The 22969-nt window shown below is 40.5% G+C and overlaps 2 protein-coding genes across 3 annotated transcripts in view; one reads left to right on the top strand and one right to left on the bottom strand.

The window, feature by feature from the left end:
- tamm41 (TAM41 mitochondrial translocator assembly and maintenance homolog) overlaps positions 1-22969 on the top strand; it is a 347761-nt gene that overhangs the window by 229779 nt on the left and 95013 nt on the right. The window lies entirely within an intron of this gene.
- pparg (peroxisome proliferator-activated receptor gamma) overlaps positions 1-22969 on the bottom strand; it is a 33109-nt gene that overhangs the window by 5786 nt on the left and 4354 nt on the right. For both annotated transcript variants that reach the window (XM_080025702.1, XM_080025701.1), the window contains exons 2-5: positions 8507-8833; positions 7538-7710; positions 4995-5133; positions 682-881 (exon numbers count right to left, since the gene is read on the bottom strand). In XM_080025702.1, coding sequence (XP_079881828.1) covers positions 682-881; positions 4995-5133; positions 7538-7710; positions 8507-8831 — 837 coding nt within the window. In that variant the 5' untranslated portion in view covers positions 8832-8833. The remainder of the gene's footprint in view (positions 1-681; positions 882-4994; positions 5134-7537; positions 7711-8506; positions 8834-22969) is intronic.

Raw genomic sequence — 22969 nt, 5'->3', positions numbered from 1 at the left:
ACCGTAACCTGAGATGTTCTCTAACAGCCATGACATGTAGAAACCAGTCAATCCACTTTTCCTGTTGGAGCGGCAATAAAAAGCCAGAAAAGATCAACTATTTCGGAGCGTGGTAACGTGAAGACAATGCTGGCAAGAAAAAAAGGTAAAAAATTTTTAGTGGGAAAGTTTGACTTTCTTTGAGTTCAAAGATTCTACACTCCTTCAATTCAAACAGGTATTGTTTTTATGTTGTTCTTTTTTTAATTCATGGTTGAAGGTAGGACAAAATTATGATAATTGTAGCTGTGAGTTAAAGGTGGAGTCAGCTATTCTGGAAAAAAGCTTGTTGGTCAAAATATCTTTTGGTCAAAATCAGTGAATATCTCCTCAGGATTCGCTACCTGTCCGTGTTGTGTGTTGATACACAGCCTAGGCTCTGTAAACTGGAATTGTTGCACACACAACTGATTTTGACCAAAAAAGTGCTTTATCAAAAGTGTTCTCCAGAGTCGCTGACTCCACCTTTAAAAAGTAAGAATATAGAGATTCAAGACGGCGTTCTGTGTCCTATACCAGTTTTCTTTTTCTTTTTTTCGAAATATGAGATCCTGTCGATTTCATTTGTACACACACACACACACACGTACACACACCCCAAAAAAAATCAAAGTAAAGTGTAACGGAGGCAGTGCTGCTTACCGCGTTATCTCCATTCTTCCCAGAGAGGATGGCCCTGGCCTTGGCCTTGGTGAGGGGGAAGTATTTTAGATATGCTTCGTACAGATGGCGGGCCAGGGCCCTCAGATCTGCTGCCTCCGGGTGCATGTGGTCCATGTCAGACGAAAACTCTGCCAGCAGTTTCTCCTTCTCCGCCTGGGGCATCCGGCCAAAACGAATGGCTGGGAAAGAAGGGAAGACAGACACACATTAGTAGTGCACACAGATGGACACAGGTTTGAAAGCAGGCGGATACAGTGTATCAATAGCATACACAGAGGGACACACTGTAAGAAAGGATAATAATACTGAGAATAACATACACATACAAACAGGCATACTGAGACCCACACGCACGTACGCAAACACACACACACACACACACACACACACACACACACACACACACACAATATTTAATTTACAGTCCATCTAGTGCTATATTTCTTTAACATTTGTAGCAGCCAACAATGTAATAACTGCAGATAATGTAATAACTACCAATAACATTGTGTAACGTTTCATTTTTTATTTTTTTCGATATTTTTTGGGCATTTTTATGCTTTATTGATAGTGCAGAGAGACAGAGGTGAAATGGGGCAGACAGGGGAGTGACGTGCAGAGAACGACCGCGGGCGGGAATCGAACTCGGGTCTGCTGCTGGGCCCGGCCCGGGGGGAGGGGAGGGACACCCTACCAACTGAGCTAAGGGCGCCCCCAACGTTTCAGTTTTTAATTAAATAAAAGACGATAATGTAGTAACACCAATAACCTATAAAATATCTTAACCAATAACAAATATAACGTAAATAACTGTTTGGCCCATAATGTGATGCCTCAAAAAAGGTATAACTGGAGACTGCTACAACATTTCTTAACAGTTTGGAGGTAAAAACAACCTATGGTGGTTCACAGTTTGCCTCAATTGTCTTTTCTGAACACAATCATTTAGTGGAAGGGAAAATCCGCTGGCAACAATGTACTGATGTGGTTTCAGGAGGCGTGCCTAAAATGAATTGTTTCCTCTTGTAAACGCCTTAAGGTGTTTTTATTAGCAAGTAATGATGTTTTCACAGCTGGTTGCAAAACACCTGTCGTACATTTTTAAAACTCTCTTTCCTCCTCCCTCTTTCACCTGTGGGTTTTTTCTATTACATTGTGGATTTACAATAAGTACCCAATTTAAATGAACGTTGTATTAATGCCATTTCTTTTTGACTTTTTTCTATTTAGCTTCCATATTGATCTTAAAAAAATAAGTAAATCATTTCAATAGCTTACTGGGAAGTGGTTTGATAGTGTTCGACGAAAGACGATAATCACTGAAATTTGAGTTACGAAACGGTCAGTTAGTGGAAGTCATTAATTATCTCTCTCTCTATTGAAGCCTAAGCTCTGTGTTTTACGTCAGCGTGCATAAATGTGGTTGTGTAATGCTGACTGTGTAGTGAAAACACACCTTAGGCAAATGAATACAAACTCAAGTGACCCTACCACCACCACCGCCGACGACTGGCTGGCAGCGCGCCCGCAACGGTGACACAGCAGGTTGGAGGGGAAATCAGTTGAGGTCTATGCACTCTGAGATGGCAATCATTGATAAATAAACACCCACACACACACACAGGGCAGAGCCGACTATCAAAGCATGGGCTGTATATCTCATTCAATAAGAGGCCAGTGATACAACAAGGCTATAGGGGAGAATAGGGACAGAGGCATAAAGTGGCAGTAAAAGGAAAAAAAAACTAGTTGACTAATTATTGATGTAAATTCTAGAGATATACTTTAAGTATTAAGTAGTTTTGCTGTTTGAGCTTTGAATCCTACTTGGATTTGAGTTTAACAAACAAACAAAAACTTATTGGATATTCAAACTAGAAAGAAAAGTAAAAAAATTGTTCAGCACACACATAGTATAGACGGGCAGAGCGTGGGGAGATATTCACTGATATAAACCTACAGGGATATTGACAACAAGCGTTCTCCAGAATCACTGACTGCACTTTTAATGAATGAATGGAGCTGTTTAACTGGGGGTGGGGAGGGAGACACTGTAGGGATTGAACCAATAGAGATGGTGGGCACCGTAGATGTCATACCAGCCACCTCTAGTTTTACAGGTAACACCTTCCTGTCCGGTGCCGGGGATCGAACCAGCGACCTCATGGTTACTGGTCGGCCCCCCTCTTCCTCTAGGCCATCCTACCAGATGGGGCCATTGTTTTGACAGTGTTATTATGATTCATGTTGCTGATTTATTCATCATGTCAGACCGAGTCCATCACATCCTTCTACAGTACAGAGTGAGAGGAACTTTTATTTGAATGAAAAGCAGCACTGGACTCTAATGCTCAAGTCGTGCTAGGCTGAGAATTACAACATATAGCAAAAAATGTTTCAAGTTGGAAGTTGTCCCACCATAACACGTGCAAAAAAAAAAAACTATCAGGAGAGTCATGGGAAATGTCAATCAGCACGACTGTTACACGCCCATACACCCACGACGTCCACGTTATATAAAAACGGGTTTGTTGCAACTCGGTGGCCCCAAAAAAAACAGGCAATAAAAAAACTCTAACAGAACAGTCACGTTTACAAAGATGTTTCACACAAGAAAGTATGTAGTAATGTAATCTATTTTATCTTATGTCTTTATACTATTATCATCATTTCTTTGTTTAGTTGATGTGTATTTGAATGTGAGGCTTGTAATGCATGTAATTGTATCATTCTCAGTACTTTGTCTGTATCATTCTCAGTACTTTGTTAGTAACAAAGTAAATTAATGTACCCTCATTGTAAAGGATTACCAATGGAACTATGTTACCACAATGTAGCGCAGCAACAATCATATCTGAGATCAGTTGTAGCCTACATTTGTTGTACATAATTGGAGCTAGCTTTTTTTTACATCCACCGAACACCTTTCATCAGAGGCTGCTTGTGAATGTACACAGCAGCTTGAGCAGAGAGCTGGGTTTGGACTGAGAGAATGATTGATGGTTCGACAGAGAGCAGGGTGTGTGAGGCGTTGGCAATTCCTCCCAGCCGTGCACTATTCACAGCACTTTTACCGTGACCTGTCGGGTATAGGTGTGAAACTAAAACAAAAAAAAAAAAAAAGATGCGTGGGTGTATCACGGCTGAGCAAAGCATGCACATGTGGATTTGTTTATTTCATATCATTTTTTGCCGTCTGAAATTGTATTTATTCAAAGATTTATTATTAACAGTGTGTGCACAATAGGGGTTGTGTTATCACTGAACAAACTTCAATAGCAATTTCTAGTAAAGTTGCTTGTGAGTTGAGAGTGATAATGATGTCCTGTATGAAACCTTAAATACGTGGTTCTTAAATTTCAGTAACTGACTGTATAGGCTACAGTATATACTTTTTGTACAGAGCTGCCTGAGTGTCTAGTGCTGCATTCCTGAAATTGTGAAAATGTATGTATGTATGAGTATGGATACCATCTTCAAACCATAGTTGTCATCCTACCAAGATTAAAGAAGTATCTCTTGATGATAAAAAAAATTCAAAACTAATTTGATCTTTAGATGAGCATGAGATCATGTGATATCGGCAGCTTGACATATTCCGTCAAGTTCGACCAAAACATCTAAAAAAAAAGTTTGTTTTGAGATATCATGTGGTGTTAAAGTTAGCCGTCAACCACCATTTAATCTGTGAATCATGCTGTTGGGTTGCTAGGTACCATTGTGTCAAGTGATGGGAACTTGAGCATGGCCCCGCGGGTGTGATACAGACCCAAGACCACAGAGGAAGCAACATGGCAACATTTAAGGCAGCGGTGTGCGTTGCTGCGTGCACCACACCTCAAAGACCAAAATTGGCAGCAGTGTGGTGAAGATGTAGCCTTATCTACACAGGGCATCACAGGCAACAAGAGGTGGCCTCGCAAAAGGAGACATTTCCTGGGCCACAATTTCAAAGAAAAATCTTACTTTCTAACCTGCATCTGTGTATTTATAGCACGCTTGAATGTTGTTTTCTGTAGAAAAGACATGAAAATAAAAGAACAAACTGAATGCACAGAAGCTCTGACTTCCGTTTTCACCCTGTAGTGAAGCTTTTCAAGACCTAGCTTTTACTGTATAATGTTAAAAGACTGAAAGGTGGGCGCTCCGGTGGCGTAGTGGATAGAGCGCGTACCATTTCGGCCTTTACTGCATGTCATCCCCCCCCTCTCTCTCTGTGTCTCCTCATTTCAACTCTGTATTATCAAATAAAGCTTGAATAAAAAAACTGTAAGGCAGTATCGGCATCTTACCGTTGTGTGACATGCCGACGTTGAGGCACTTCTGGAAGCGACAGTATTGGCACTTGTTGCGGGATTTCTTGTGAATGCGACAGTGGAGATCACAGTGGTCGTACACTAACTTTAACCTGATGGTGCGTCTGAAAAAACCCTAGAAGAGAGAGAGAGAGGGAGGGAGAGAGAGAGAGAGAGAGAGGAAAAAGATGTAGATATTAATGATATCCTGCTTTTTTGCAGCTCAAAACTGCAATTCTTTCTGCAAGATCTTCTAATAATACATAATGCCTAAGACATTTGGACCTTTTTTGGAACTACCATTTCCTGGAAATATTACATTTAGTGTCTTCGAGAAAAGGGGAAACAAATTGCTTGTGTTGGCACATTTGACATTAATGCTGAGATAATTGTGGTTAAAGATAGTAGAACTATACAGATGCAAACTGACAAGGATCAGTTAAATAGGTATAATAAGACAAAGTTATATATTAAAATACAACTATTACTTAACATGCCTTATAAATTCAGAAAACACCTCTATCTGTTTATAGTTGAAAATAGGCAAAAACATGAAATGACAATTGATTATGGTTAGAGGAGAGACCACGGCATAACACTCTTTTTTTAGTTTTTAAAATGTCCCCAATATTGACTGATGTCTGTTGTTGGTGTAGGTTCGGAGCGCCATACACACTATTGACCGATAGATGCTGATAAGATTACCCTGGGCCTTTCTAATCAGTGAGGAAGTCAATCATACTTCCAACTGAGCTAGATTGTGTTTCAGGGTGGACTCGCGCTTTGATGTTTTCAACCTTAGGACCAAGGGAGCCATAAGAGCTGTGTGTGCTTATCTATTAACTACACAGCCATGGTCAAACTCCCACACACACACACACACACACACACACACACATTCCTACACGCGATGCTTGCTGATGTCCGTTGTGTTTGTCAATGCTGCTGACTTAGAAAAACTATTCCCCAGATGAATTGCAAAAAAGACTACAATAGACACCATTAAGAAAAACCTGTAAGCTTTATGAGGAAATCGTATGCAAGGTATTTATTATTTATTTTTAGAACACAAATCAACATCTGGACTCTGGTGTTGTGTTTGGCATCTGCATTCCTGTTCTACACATACGTTCCCTTTTTTAATCCTGAAGGTTATTTAAAGAAGGAGGAAGTTAAAGGGGGTCAAGACCCCGCCTCAATAAAGAATGTTTTCTGTTTTGGAACAATTAAGCGTTTGCCTGCCTGGCTGACCCCCGTTTCTGCTGCATGTCCCCCGAGACCAGCGCAGAACAATGACTACTGTACCTTAGCTTCATTCAGCCGCTCAAGGTGCAGTATAGGACAGAAAAGCCCCTCGCAAACTTGGAGCCAAATCAACAGTCCCTGGCCGGCATTGCACTTTAAGGGTGAATTGATTCCATTACGCTGCAAGTTGATTGTAATAGTTTGGTGATCGAAGATGGCAATAAGGGTTGTTAAAATATTAAAAACACTGCTGTAGCCATTAATGTTGCAGTTGCAGATGATGCAGTTATAACAAGAAGTGTGCCCCTCACTCAGTGATGATTTAGAACCATTCATAAACACAAGATGTTCCTGTCTGCCTGCCGGAAATCGGTTCGTCCCGAGTTCCCCAGGTTAAAATCGGACCCGGGGCAAAAGGTATTAATAATTAGCGAAATACATTTTTTTTTTCATTGTCTTGTTTGCTGTCACAGGTCATTTATGAGAGGCAAAATAAGACTGTTTCATAAACATTTAAACGTTCCTTGATGGACGTTTGAATAGAATGTATACTAGGGTCCATTGTAATGCATTGAGTTGCATCATTTCTTGTAATGTCTCTACATAGGTAAATAAAAATGGAAAAATGTGTATGAAACCTTCCCCTACACCCCCTATTAGTTATTTATACCCTACACACTTACATACAAACAGACTGGGCTGGTGTGGGGGTACGTATATACAAGCACGCCTTTCTTTGAGCCCTCACACAGTGGAACATAGATGGGCCTTGTGGTTAAAGTGAGAGACATAAAAGAAAAAAAAAATGCACACTTCTCTCGTTGTGCATTACAGAATTATTTATTCCACCAACACCATTCACCCGAAGAGTGACACACGTGACGGAAAAAAAAGGAAGACTGGCAGAGACAGAAAAAAAACTATAGCCATTTGCAGTAGAAATAGTTTGCACCCTTCACCATTTCCTGAGGTGGTATGACTGTCAATTCTTTTTCTTCATCTTGAGTGTTCCTTTTTGAGAGCCGCAGTACATTTTTTCACCACTGCTTTGAACTGCAATATAAGCCGTAATATGCATCTCTCACTGAATAGTAGGGAGAAAAAAGATGATTTTGCCTAAACAACACGTCTTAAAAACTGAGCAACTGACCAGTGATATATGAATAATAATTATTCTGCTGCTGCAAAAGGCAGCGTAGGCCTATATATCATCAGCAAATGAACTGATTATGAAAAAAAGTATTGTATGGATACAGTATATTAACACATCTTATTTTCCTGTCTCACTCTTTTACCTTGCAGCCCTCACAGGCATGGACTCCATAGTGGAACCCGGAGGCTTTGTCTCCACACACGCGACACTCGATGTTCAGGGCTGCTGTGGCCGCTGCTGTGTCCTCCTGGAGCTTAGAGAACACTGAGCTGTCCGAATACTGTGGAGGAGACTCGGGTTCCAGTTTGATAGAATCTGATGGAGAGAAAAACAAAAACAGAAAGAAAAAAATGTCTTATTTCACCACGTACACAAATACCCCCTTTTCAGGTTTTAATTGTCTCATCATAAGCCCCCTGGTTTTCTTTAATGTAGTACCCTGCCAATAAAGCAATAACATTTCTAAAACAATAACGTCATAAGTCATTAAATCGAATAAATTGAGCTGATAATGTAATACATACTTCTATATTGACTCTATCGTTTGATTTATTGGCTCTAAAGTATCATATTTCCATGTTATTGCCTCTTTTAACTACCCGCTTGAATACCTGACCAAACAAACAGCCCTATTCTACATTATGGGCGTACAGCAATTGCCTTATTTGTTCAGAAATGTTATCATGTTACATTGTTAGCTTTTATTAATTATACATGGAAAAAATCATTACATGAATGGCAGTTATTACATTATCAACTTTTATTACATTATTGGCTGCTACACCGTCTCCTCTCTACGTGTGGTACACTTGCATCTGTGAGAACCCTAGGTCCTTCAAACAGGTCGCAAATGATTCAGCTTCTACTCCCCGCAAGTGAGATTTTCTGTTTAGCTATGTGTGCAGCCTTCAGAACTGAGTTAATGTTTTTTTTTTTAAAAGTCTGGTTAAAGGAATAGTTCAACATTTTCAACATATTCATTTCAAAGTTCAAGCTTTTTTTCTCCCGAAAACGGTTTCTGTGTTCCTTTTTTTGAGCAGGAGAGTGAGGCAAAAAAGGTAAAACATTTTTTTTAAACTGTTCCTTTAATTAACCCCTCCTTTGGACTCACTGTGTGTGGTAGGCTGTGTCCTGTAGCTGTGCATGTTTGTGTAGTCCATGTTGGTGATGTGGTGCTCTGTGTGTCTCTGTGGTGGGCTGGGGTCATAGCAGGCCACACCCCCGTTGGCCCCGGCAGCAGCAGAGGGGGAAGACAGGCAGGAGAGGAGCGGGGGAGAGAGGGATGAGTGGACGGAGGAGGAGGAGATGGAGGTGTAGTCTAACGTGGACAAGTGCTTCATGTCCAGAGAGTGGGAGCTGTCATCCAGCTCTGACAGGTCCACGGCGCTCAGACTGAAACCAACGGGCCAGGCTAGGAGCTGCTGGGTGTCCACCATGTCTGCATACAGGAGAGAGAGAGAGAAAGAGAGAGAGAGAGAGAGAGAGAGAGAGAGAGAGAGAGAGTTAATATAATTATATAGTAATAAACTTTATTTATACAGCACTTTTCTTAACAGTGTTACAAAGTTCCTTAACAAAAAAATTAACAAAAAACATAAAAAGAGAGGAATTAAAGACAGTAAAATACGATCAGATAAACACAAAGCCAGAAGTTTGAAGTCAGACACCAATAGAAAGTGTAATATTGAATATTTTCAAATTTTTGTGTTTTACTCTTAACTATTTTTTACCATTTTTATCGTTCTTTTTATTTCTATCTTAAAAGCTTCCCTTGGTCAGGTGTTGAGAACAAGCCTGTATGCGAAAACACATAAACAATGCATCTGGTTGGTCCAATGGAATTGTGATTATTTTAATGTATTTTACTCAATTTCACATACTGCATTTTGAACTTGTATTTTTGTCTTGTGTTTATGTTGTCACTGTAGCTGTAGCTGTGTATTGCGAAAATAAATGTTATTCTCAATGAGACTATAACGTGGTTTCATAAAGGATATACAGTATTAAAGATGGAGGCAGTGACGCGACAGATGATGCAATATCCTCTGTAGACTGTATGTGACCTTGTTGAATGAAATAAAAAAAATACAACAAGAAGGACCGGAGAAAGGAGTGTAGGAGGAAGGGGAAGACTTGGAGAAAAAGGGAGAATGAGATAAAAGAGAAGCAAAGGATGAGAAAAAGAAAATAAACACAGACAAGCTCCCAAGTTAGTTGAACATTACATAGTGTTAATGATTAAACATATCTGCTCAAAAAAAACAGAAACCTAAACAATGCGGTACGCGCAAACACACACACACACACACACACACACACAAACGGCCAAAACACAGGCACACATATGCCCACACTTATACGAAAGAGAGCACACAAATGGAAACACACACGCACCACAAACACACACGCCAAACGCACTCACACACACACACACGCCAAACACACACACAGCTAATTCCTGCAGTCTGTCCGTTATCTAGTAAACAGGGAGGCTGTGTGTCACAGGGAGTACAAGACGAACTCTGGCACTGAGGAACGTCTCTCCTGCTCATAACAGCGTCCTCCTCTGTTGCTGTTTGGGCGGCTGGCTGTGTGATTAACCAACCAGAGCAAAGCAGATTGGGACAGTTTGAGCCTCCGTCTGTCTGAGGCCAAGGATGGAAGAGTTAAGCTCTGGGAGTGGAACACACTGCACCTTGTGAATGACTGAAATATCTTACAGGTTTTTGAACCTCCAACGAGGAGCTTTTTAATAAATGAAACAGTCTAATTTTTCCACTAAGAATCATAAATGACCTGTAACAGCAAACTAGACCATCAGTGAAAAGAGAATGCTATTTTGGTATTACAGCAGGCCGAGCAGAAACATCTTTTTACCATAATTAATCTGACACACATAAACACATTATCTCATCTAGATGCATCCTCCTGCATCACTCTTTAACATAAACAAATGCACACAGCGCTAGCAAAGATCTTACGGACAGCAGGCTCTGGTGATTTCAAAACACTGCAGGGCCGCTACAATAAAAAAAAAACTGAAAGATCCTTGTAGACAGTTTCATGAAGAGCTGCGTTGGAACTGGGCCGCCCCATCTCAACTTTTTAAAGAGAATAAACTATTGTACATCACCAGAAACCTTCAGAAAGTCCAGGAAACAGCTTTCCCAGCACACAGCACCTGCTATGTATCCAGCTCTGTGATGTTGATATAAATGAATGAAGGCTAACCTGAGTGGTCAGACATTAGGGGAGCCAGTCGAAATGGTCAAAGTCCACTCATCAGAAGGTTAATATAGGCCACACAGAAGCAAACCACACACACACACACACACACACACACACACACACACACACACACACACACACACACACACACACACACACACACACACACACACACACACACACACACACACACACACACACACACACACACACACACACACACACACACACACACACACACACACACACACACACACACACACACACACACACACACACACACACACACACACGGCAAATTGGATTTTCTAAACCACAGGCCCTGCTATGAGTAACTTATTTTAATCTATAAAAAAGATAAATAATAAATACAAAATATATATTCTTGAGAATCTATGGCCATACATAAACAATGCTATTCCTAAAAGTGTGGTTTAAGTAATAAATGATAAGGCCGGAGATAGTATATATATTTTTGTTCTTGTCAACAAATCCCTTGAAAAGTTCAAAAACCAATGATGTGTTTCGGACTTCCCTGTGCAGTCTGCTTCATTCTCAGCTGGGCACTGTAGTTTTTGGGGACCATATTTTGTGCAGTGGACTTTAACTGACGCGGTAGTGAGTATTTACTTTAGACGGAGGAAGCCACGATTTCTGACTTGAAATTCTGACCTTGATTTGAACTATAAAGACACTCTGATAAGGAAAAGCAAACTGGCAAACAGTTTATAAATAATCAATAGAGTGTGTAGGGTCTCTGCTCTGAACCACCTGGCCTTTTGTAACATCCACCGGATCTCAAAATAAAAAACCCCACGCTAATCAACCAATCTCAAGTCGAGTGCCTGATTTAGGAAAAAGAAAAATGCACCAAAGAATGCGATGAAGTATGCAGTGGGACAATACTGAAATAGCAATGCTGCGATGGCACAGTAGCACCAGGTATAAAAATGGCTTGAAATGGCTCCAAATCACTTGGGAAAAAAGTCCCCGCGAGGAAATAAACATCCTCCCTTCTCAGCTACTTATTGTTTCCTTGGCACTTGTTTGGACCGTGGCACCAGAAATCAGCGGGGGGATCCACTTAAAATTCACATCGACTGTGACATTGTTTCAGCGCGAGCGAGAGAAAGAGGAAGAGTGTGTGTTTGTGCGTGTGTGTGTGTGTGTGTGTGTGTGTGTGTGTGTGTGTGTGTGTGTGTGTGTGTGCATGTGTGTGTGTGTCCGCAGCTTCCACCACGTCTTGGAAGCCGCTGTAGGGGAATATGCTGACTATTAATAACCAGAGAAACCTGGTTATTTTTCCGCTTGTTGGCCGGTCGCCATCCGATCCGAACTTAAGATACTGCGGATGGAGCATTGGAAGGACTTGTGTCCCCGTTGGCATTGAGTCATCACATGGAGATAGTATTCTAGTGGGAGAGATAGATTGCTCTCCAGATGAAGAGTGAGAGGGGTAAACTGACATGGGTGACAAGAGAGCGGGTCCCCAGGCCACTTCAAGTAATCTTACTGCACCCTGGAGGGTTAGCGAAAAACCCCTTATCGTAGGAAAACCATGCTCTGTACAAGGCAGGCTTTATGACAGGACTTAGAAAAAGAGAAAATAAGGAAGGAGGTCAAATTGCCGTTAAAGCCACTGTAAATTGATATCCAGAAAATCCTTTTAACTACGTACTTTTGGGAGTTAGTGGTGTGTCAGTAAGCCTCTGAAAAAGAGTTAGGCATATGTATCAATCCAAAATAAAGATATTGTCTTTTAAGTTTGATAAACTTTACAGAAATTCCATTTAGATGAGGCGTGGGCTATGCTCCGGTGGTTCTTATGACACAATAGGTATTTTGAACCAATCACGGCATGTTTGCTGCCCGAACATTCTATCAAAACCATCAGATTTATGTAAAAGCTTAGTGACATTATGTAACTATTTCAGACCAGATTTCCAGAGGCTTCAAAGCTCGCTGCCTAAATCATGTCCTAATTGACGGTAAAAAAACAAGTTTGTGCTGTAACTGTAAAAAAAATCTACTGAATCAAACATGTTCGTATGCGTGAGTGCTTTATTGGCAAACACCCTGTCAGACATCATAAAAGGTGACAGATGGTTTGTAAGGTTAAGGCGGTGAGTGTTGTGTTTGCAAAGGTGTGTATGCCTCTGTGTCTGTGTGTGTGTGTGTCTGTGTGTCTGTGTGTGTGTGTGTGTGTGTGAGTTTGTACGCACGTGAGTATATGTCTCCTCTGCCAGCACTCAGATTTTCCACCTGTGAGAACTTGTCTTCCAGGTGAGATTAGGAGTAGTGAGAAAGAGGACTTACTTTCTATCAACTATTGCCTCAGAGTCGTGACATAATAACAAAGGCCAACGGCACACTGGCAGGCAGGTCTGGCAGGCTACTGCACCGCCAAGCCATACGTATGCAGTGTGTGTGTGTCTGTGTGTGTGTGTGTGTTTTTGTGTGATTGTGTGTCCTCTTTCTTTGATATGTAGATATCACTAAATAATTCAAGTCCCCTCTTGGCAACCTATTAAAAAAACATTTAAGATAATATTATGACAAAACGCTTTGTAATTCAATTTTATATTGTGTTTTTGTATTTTTAAAATACCAGAAACAGAGGTCCACATTTGGTCAATGTAGACGGATAGTCCACCGTTGGTAATGTAGGAGTGTAAAGTACGTGTGTGTGTGTGTGTGTGTGTGTGTGTGTGTGTGTGTGTGTGTGTGTGTGAGCTGACACATACCAGTTAAGACCGTCAACATTTTCACGTTAAAGGTGTAAAGGGTAGTTCAGTATTTTTGAAGTGGGGTTGTATGAGGTACTTAGTTATTCTGTTACCTTGTGAAGCAGTCATTTTAAGGAGTTTGGAAGCTGTAGCAGCAGTCAGCCTTGTACTATGTATAAGTAATACAAACTAACCTCAAAAATACTGTACTACCCCTTTAACTGTATTGAGGATATTTGAATGGACAAAAACATCCATTGACAAAGCAAGATGAAAAATAAAGTACAGATTGACCCGAAAAAGCTGGGGGACCATTAAACAGAAATCATTATAGTATAATGTTAACAACAGGAGAGGTGGATGATTATATTTTTAAGTCGTAGTTCAGGGAAATGAGGTGAAAGCAAAGGGGTCAAAACAGAGAGATGTGAAATCTTTCCTTCGGGGACAAAGTTGCAAAACAAAATAAAATATAGTTTTTTTTTTAACTTTCATATTTCCTCACATTAGCAACCATTTGGTCCAAAACACACTGAAGCAAAAGGCTGGGTGGGTATCGGGTTACGGCGCAGAAAAATAGTCTTTTTTATTTCCTTGTATGTGGAGGTTCCATTGAATTTCATGACTGAGCTTCTTCTTCATCTTTATTTTTTAATCAGTATACAGTATATAAAAAAAAAATTCAAAGAACGAAGACACTTCTAGAGCTTGAGAAAAAACTCTTTCAAAAGACTCATAATGAATGAGCCCTCCAGTCAGAAAATATTCAGTGTCGTCAACAATTTTTCCAACGGTGTGTGTGTGTGTGTGGTAGCCTCCCATACTCCCACACAGTAAGTCATTTAACAGTCAAGCAGAAGAAAAAAACGCACAAGGTGAGAGAGTGGTATCTGAAATGAGCACAGAAGCCTGCAGTCTGGTGTATGTAGTAAAGTGAGAGACAAAAGGCTGAAACCTGCCCCACTGCATTCAGAGGCATTAACACTGTTATCTGCTCTGTTGGCATAAAAACCATGTCAAGAAGTTCATCGCTAATGTCAGAGCAGACATGGTTGACACGTATTATGAGATTTGATTTTTTTTGTTAGTAATGAATCGGGTTGCTGCATCCGAGAACTGTTAAAGTTTGATACAATATATACACATGAAAATTCATTTTTAAACTATAAATATGTGCAGTTGTACATACAGGCTTAAAAGATGGAATCTTGTTGTCAAAATCGCTTTTTGGTCAAAATCAATGAGTATCTACTCACTCCTCAAAAAAAAAACTGGTGTTAAATCAAAGCCTAGGCTCTGTAATCTAGGATGTTAACAAAGTTTACGCAAACAAAGGGACCCAACATTGCTATCGACAGGACAGTTTACAGAGCCTTGTCTGTGTATTAACACTGTTTTTTCTTCTTCAGCGCACGCACACACTCTATGTAGCAGATCATGAGGAGATATTCTCTGATTTTGAAAAAAATTATTTTACAACAAGCGTTATGCAAAATTGCTGACTTCCCCCTTTAATTTAACTCAGTCTAACACTCCACAAGTTTTCTTGCTGTTGCTTTTATAACATTCTGATGACAATACGAAATGTTGCAGAGTATCTCCTGTCTAGTCTTTGTTTTACGCACAGTAAGCCTTTTTATATTATGACAGTTGTCTCGTGTATGAATGTATGTGTCAAACAGAGAGAAGGAGAAAGAGAGAGAGGGATAGAGAGAGAGAGAGAGAGAGAGAGAGAGAGAGAGAGAGAGGGGGATAGAGAGAGAGAGATAGTGAGCACTGTGACTTCCTGACCTCTTCATGTAAAAAAGCATGTGGTTTAGTGTCACTCCCTTAAACACAGATATGCCCGCCTGCACGTCTGCCTCACAGTCCCTGTAATTTTGTTTTATGTACTGTATATATTTACTTGCATTTTCATTAGCAATTCCAATACAAACAAATAAAAAAATAAAAATGTAACAATACAGCCAGGCACCGTCATGTCAATCCAACAAACAATCAATGCATTTCTTCCATCTTGCTAACCTGCCATTCCTTTTAAAATATTAAGGTGCGCTTGATATTTTCGCCTGGTTAGTCCTATAGGGATTACAGTGGAGAGATCACGGCCTGTGGTAAAATGCTGTGCTTTATTTGTAAGCCGCTGATTTGACAACTTTTAACTACTGAGCTCGGTTCACACTTGTCAAAAAAAAAAGCCCGGTATACAAAGGTGTATGTTGCAATGTTGCGTATATGCTCGTAAAGCTGTCATCCTGCCTCACTCTTCAGGAAACTGGCACTTTTTTTCTTTCTTTTTTAAACATCGCAGGTGTGAAGTCACTGTGGGCAGAATTACTTGAAAGGGCCTTCCCCATCCCCACCAAAGTGATCAAGTAAAGAGAGTAATGGAAAAGCATGCGCACACACAAAAAGGTGTCAGCCAGAGGTCTGGACTGCCCTCTCGACAGTAAACGAGAGTCTCCTAGTGTCTCTAAACCCACTTGTCGGGTTTGATACTGAATTCACTCATCAATCTTCAAAGCTTGGCACGGCGGGGAGCCAAAGAAACCACACTCTCTGTCTGCCTGGCAAGGGGCTGAGTAAAACAGATAATCGCTTTACGATTTTCTATTTGATCTTTTCATCAGACTTTCAACTTGTAAGGTTAGGATCGCTGATAAACATCAGGTCAGGGTGAGGTCAGATTGAGGGGGAGGCAACACTTACTTATAAATGCTCAGGAATTGTGAAGAAAATGTGCTTTTCTACAATTTTAGAAAGCATACTCATCTATATATTTAGCAAATCATGAACACGCAGGTTTGAATCATAGATTATGAAGTCGTGAATAGACTTTAAACCTCCTACGAAGGAACTTTTAAATGTTTATGAAACTGTTTATTTTATCCTGTTATGATCAGAAATGACCAGCAAACAGCAAATGAGACCATCAGTGTAAAGAATGCTATTATTATTAATACATTTGCACAGGTAAAAATGCTCCTGTGTTTCCTAGATGATATTAAATCAAAGATGACGTTGCTTCATCAACGGCATATTACCATTATTAATATGACATACATTGTCACATCTAAATATTGTCTCCATGCAACAAATCACTCGCTTCCTAAACATATGCACGCGCCGCCTGGCAGGTGCTTAGGCGCTGCTGTAAAAACATTACCGCATTTGTCTTAAGAATTCAACAAAAATGCAAGCTCCTCTTTTTGCTTCGGAAATCCCTGAAATATTACTACTTACTGTTTTTATTTTTGAAAAAAGCAACCTGAACCTGCATTTCACATTTACACAAAAACCTATACAAAGAAGAGTAAAATGAAAGAGAGAAGACCGTCTGGAGAATATGGAAGCAAAAGCCACTTCACATGATCTAGTCACCATTTTGCTCTTTTGGAAAAAAAAAAAAAAAAAAAAAAATCTATACACCTCAGATTTTTGAGGTCACTGGTGCTCAAAACCCAAGCACGTTTCTGAGGTGATGGCATACTGCACACACATCAAACAAACCAGGTTGACCTACTGATGAACATGTCTGGTTCCTAGATGACTATAAGAGAAAAGTGGCAGTAGACTGGTCTATGTAAGAATTGTAGCTAGCAACAGGTCCTGCATTGATCCAACATGATGAAAAGGATGACAGCACACACACACACACACACACACACACACACACACACACACACACACACACACACACACACACACACACACACACACACACACACACACACACACACACACACACACACACACACACACACACACACACACACACACACACACACACACACACACACACACACACACACACACACACACACACACACACACACACACACACACACACACACACACACACACACACACACACACACACACACACACACACACACACAGGGTACAGGGTACAGGACAGTCCACTCACCCTGTTTCTCCCGTGTTAAGTGTCAGCTCACTGACCACCAACCAAACTGAGAGTGGTAGTGGCAGGAGAAGAGACTGGTGTGTGTGTGTGTGTGTGTGTGTGTGTGTGTGTGTGTGTGTGTGTGTGCGTGTGTGCGCGCGGTCATGCTTTTCCTCAGGAAGTGATGACCAATAGAAAGGGAACTACACACATTTTCTCTCTCTGACAGAGTCTAGGCTCAGCAAAAGTTCAGACAGCTAACTATCATGTGGTCTGTGTGTGTGCATATAAGTGTGTGTATTTCATTCCCTATTCCCCATTTTATTTTTATGTATGCATGCCTGCGTAACTGTACAGTGTGCAGGCTACTTGTGTACGTGTGTGCACATGTGTGCTTGTAAGTATACCCTTGTATTTGTGTGCACTCCTTTGTAAAAGTGAGGGCATGTGTGTGTGTGTGTGTGTGTGTGTGTGTGTGTGTGTGTGTGTGTGTGTGTGTGTGTGTGTGTGTGTGTGTGTGTGTGTGTAAAGTGGTAGACATCAGATGCAGATGATTTCCTGTTGCTTCAGACTGACAGGCAACCTCATCATGCCTCTGGTTGCACTTCTCTCCCTGCGCTCAGTCACTCAGTGTCAGTGTGACAGCGGGTGACGCACTCACACACACACACACACACACACACACACTACTGCCTCCTCACTCAATACCAACACAGTACAAGCGCTTACTTTCTAGCCAGAATATGAAAGTGGGCTATCGCTCGTAATTTAGAGCCAAAAATGTGCACCTTTTTATATTTCTGATTGCATGTGAGCGTGAACAGATTTCTTTTTAAATAATACAAACAAAGCAAAAAAATAATGTTAGAAACATGTCTGCATCAAATAAATAACTCAAATAATAAGCTAGTTCATGTTCAAAAGCGTTAGGAAGAGTATTAATACATTTCTGATCCTTAGGACCTGTTCTATTGTTTTTCATATTCACATACATATTTCATTTGTATGTTTCAACTGCTATTTGATCATCTACAGTAGATGACAGGTAACGTGGGCTTACATTATAACAGTGATCAATGTGCTTGCATTGTCTAGCAGCATCCAGTTCTTTGTCATTCACAATATGTCACAATGTCTACCCAAAAATGTCTTCAAATCCCACTAAATAAATCACGCTGCAGTTTTGTTCGCTGCCGTTCCCAGGCCATACAAGAGAGAAGTGGTTTCTTCTTATTGGTTGTTGAGTGACCATGGGAAATGTCTGCCTTCATTTCGAACGTACTACTGTATGTTACGTGTCTATACAGGGATGTGGAAAAATTCAGACATATTACAAAGCAATGTTTATGTAACAAAGGTTATCCTGAAAAAAACGAAATAATTAATAAGGAAATGAGAGAAAATGGACCGCACTGTTCAGAATGAGAGTTTCAGATGTTCTGCTACCACCATCACTCACAAATGTTATTTTTAGTATCAGTCTCAAGGTGGGACAGGTACACTACACTGTCAAGTGGCCTTACAATAGCTTGAGGCTTACACTGCTCTATTCTCATACTTCGAAAGAGAGCGCTCCAATCCTTCCAACAATGCAGAGACAAAAGAAAGAATGTTGAATCTCAAGGAGGGAACGTCATCAGTTCTTCGAAAGATTAAGACAAAAATAACTTTAAGAAATATTGATGGCGGTATCTGATATTGTAGCCCAATGATTATAAAACTGAATGTGATTGCCGTTGTACAGATTTGCCAATAGCATTTGCATCTGTAGGTTTAACTGCACTGTTGTTCATGTACAGTGATTTAGCATATTTCTTTTGCAAATGTCACCTGATGGAACTTTTCAGTGAGTCAAAGTATAGCTCAAAAAGGCAATAGTAAATGCGCAGACACAAGGGTATTGTTGTTCTCATTTCAGCAAGAAAGTGAATATGCCCCAAATTTTGGATTTTTTATTTTATTAAATCTCAAGTTAAAATCTGTATTGGCATATGCACAGCAATTACAGTGAAGCAGTATTTGGCAATGGAGTTTTAAATTCTCAAGCTGTTAATTCTGTGTTAATTCTTGCACCCCATTTAGACAAAAGCAGAATTGTTGTTACAACGCCATCTGTTGTTCCTGGGTGAGCATACCCATGACAAAGGAATCACGAAAACCTATATAAAAATAGCATTCTTTGCACTGATGGTCTCGTGGGAAAAATTAGACTGTTTCAGAAATATTAAAAAAGTTCCTTGTGTAAGTCACTTTAACTGACCTCCATAACAATCACTTTAACGTGTATGTTGTATGTCTTTTAAATGGACCTCGAGTCCCTCGAATAAAGTTGATTGATTGAATCAAAAGCAAATGAAGTAAAACAAGACAAATTTAAAATCGAGGAGGAGATCGAGACACTGCTAACCATCCATGGCACCATTTTGTACAGCTCAACAATAGCTTTCGGCACACAAAACGTTTAGCTACCGCACACTCACACAGCAAAGGGGCTAATCTAATGCTTCAATCTGTCATCTTAGTCTTTTGATCATTGTCACATAATTGAAGTATCCATTGTGACGGTGGAAGCTGGGGCTTGCCAGATTATTTACACACAAACAAACGCGCCGATGTTCAGGATATGTTGTACACGGCTGTCAGAATCCTAATGGGAACGGGACGTGAGGTGGGACTGGTGGTTTTATAGGTCTACACGCTGACTGAACTCCAGTCAACAGCACTCTGGGGGATTTTAAAGGAACACACACATCAAAGCCCCTTACATGCAAACACTGGAAATGACCAATTAAATGCACATATGGGGCAACATACATCGGCAGGGCAGTAAACATAGGAGATAGGAAAAATATAGGAGAAATAGAGATAGGAAACACTGATGAAGTGTATACATTACATACATACACAATGTGTTTGTTGTGTGTGTGTGTGTGTGTGTGTGTGTGTGTGTGTGTGTGTGTGTGTGTGTGTGTGTGTGTGTGTGTGTGTGTGTGTGTGTGTGTGTGTGTGTGTGAGTGTGTGTGTGTGTGTCTGTGTGTGCTCTATATGTCGCTCTCTGGGAATCTTCAGTTTCAACAATAATCTGAGGACGTGAACTTTCCCCCATTTCCTTTAAATAGTTATGAGTTAATGGATGATGAGTCTCTTGAGCCTCAAGAGCTTCCTTGCTGGATAAGGGGAAGGAGTGTTGCATGCTGTCAAGGACTTACTTACACACACACACACATGCCAGCACACACACACACACACACCACACACGCGAACATACACAGACATATCGTGCCATGCTTTCATGCTGAAAGACATATGTGTATGAAGAGGACGCGTGCATAGCATAAACAAAGGCACAGTTAGGGTTACTGCTTCCATTTATGAGTTAGCCTACTTCCATTAGCACTTGGCGTACCTTGTGTATCCTTATCCTGTGTACTTTTGTTGTGTTTGTTGTGTACTTCCTGTGTGTTTGGTCTTTGTATTTTATTGTATGTACCTGGCATGCTATGACATTTTAATGTCCCTCTGGGGGTTAATAAAGTAACCTGGGGGCCCAATCCAGCCCATGGTCGTTCTCTGCATGTCATTCCCCTATCATCTATCCCATTTCATCTCAGTCCCTCTGCACTATCAATCAAATAAAAAAAGGAGTGAAAAAAGCCCAAAACATATAAAGTAACCTCAATAATCTATCTATCTATCTTACAAAAAAAATTTGCAATGACACACACACACACACGTACACATCTCTAAGTCTATGGTGCTGCATCACAAACGCGCCACGAGGGGCTAGAAATGTACACACACACACACACACACACACACACACACACACATGCAATGACAGAATATTAACAACTAATTGAATCTATACGACTGTTATTCAGTATGACGTCATGTTGCGAGAAGTCCCAGCGGTGCAGACTTCTAGCTTACGTGGTGTTTTGACAGAGAGACAGGGGGGAGTGAGAGGAGGGCAGCCCGGTAGGAAGAGGGAGAGGTACAGTGTGGGAAGGGTCATGCCCTGTTCCTCGAAGTGCAGAGGAAAAGACAAGGTGGGTGGGTGTGCTGCCTTCAGCTGCTGTTTAGCTGGACAATAACAAAACAACACATGACGATATAGGACTCTCCTTCACAGAACGTACTGTAGATACGTGTACCGAGAAAGGTGTGTGTAGCCTACGCAAGAGAGACACATTTAGAATGGTCTCAGTGTAAAAGGTGGGTTCAATAAGTGGAATACATGTCGGAGTTGGCTCAACAATTGAACATTTCCTAACCCCAGCCCTTCACCGCGATTGTCCAACAAGCCGTAACTAGACACAGCAGGCCCGTCAAAGCTCTGGCTTCCTCCACATGTTGAACCGCGCTGTGCAGTGGGAGGATTGGGTGGTTTACAAGAATGGATTTAATAGAGTCTAGATTGTCTATTGTAACATAATCTGCAATGAAGCGATTTTTGTAGGGGAGTAGGTTAGATGGATTATTACTTTATTCATCCCCAAATTGAGTTGTATTGTTTTGATTAAAATAAAAATAATAATTTCAATTTCAAAAATCGAAAGCAACAGTAAGAAAAGCAGCTAGCAAGTGGTTAATATATTTTACAAAAATAAAAAATTGTAAATGACATGGACAAATGTGATTAAAGATATGAAATTTGGTTAAAAAAAAGAAAGGAAAAAACAGAACATGGAAAGTTATGGCAATCTTTGTTCCTCTTTCATTCCTGAGGTAATTTGGCATTTACTCATTCTTTTAGCCCATTTTAAATTGAGGGGGCAGACTACGTACGTAGATCTTTCCTGGCAGGACTTGCCCTAGCGATGTCCCAAGCTTTGCCACAGCCGGTGAACCAACAGAGACCCTTGTGCACATAAAGTCTGAGTCAGTCGTAAGTTGCCACTAGAGACCGGGGGCTTGACCTTAGGAGCTGCTGTTTGCTCCCACATCTTTCTAAAAGGGAAATCAGGACAAAGGTTGCTAAATATCCCTTCTGTTTGTTGAATAATATCCATGGTAAAGTGCACTGGCAGGAAAACATGTATTGGTGGATGACGTGTGTACATTTTATTTTTATTTTTTTCGGTTGACACATCGTAGTTTCTGTAAATATGTTCCAGTGGGTGGGTTACCAACCGGGCAACTGCCTGTTTTAAGGTCATTCCATTAATTGTGAATTTGATTAAGGAGGATGCAACACTAAAGCACAAAATTATGCTGAAATGAATTGGTTCGGCAAAGGATGATCATTCTGGCTTATTCAAACTCGGTCCTATATTTTTACATTTGGGCGTCATAACTTTCTGTTATATACTTGTACTGTATACTACAGTATCTCAATAGTTTTTACATTATATTTGATTTAGCTGACGCTTTTATCCAAAACGACTTCCATTAAGTTCATTTAACCATGAAGGTACAAAGTCAGAACAACAAGAATCAACAAGAAAGTACTATAGCTTCAAATAAACCAAACTACAAAGTGCCACACGTAAGTGCTACATGTAGGTCTAAAAATGCATTTTTTTTATTTTTTTTCCAAAGTGCAGTCTGAAGAGATGTGTTTTAAGGCTGTGGTGGAAGATGTGTATTTTACAACATATCATTCCTGAGTCAACAATGTCAATAATCGTAGGTTGTGATCAAACATAATGTTTCATGTGGGACGATGGTGATGAGTCAGTTTGACACTAGACATTGTTTCAAATGGGGCCAA

Source organism: Ammodytes marinus (assembly GCF_949987685.1).
Source record: "Ammodytes marinus genome assembly, chromosome: 4".
NCBI lineage: Eukaryota > Metazoa > Chordata > Actinopteri > Uranoscopiformes > Ammodytidae > Ammodytes > Ammodytes marinus.
Note: the sequence above shows the minus strand (reverse complement) of the source record. Positions and strands in the feature narration are given on the sequence as shown.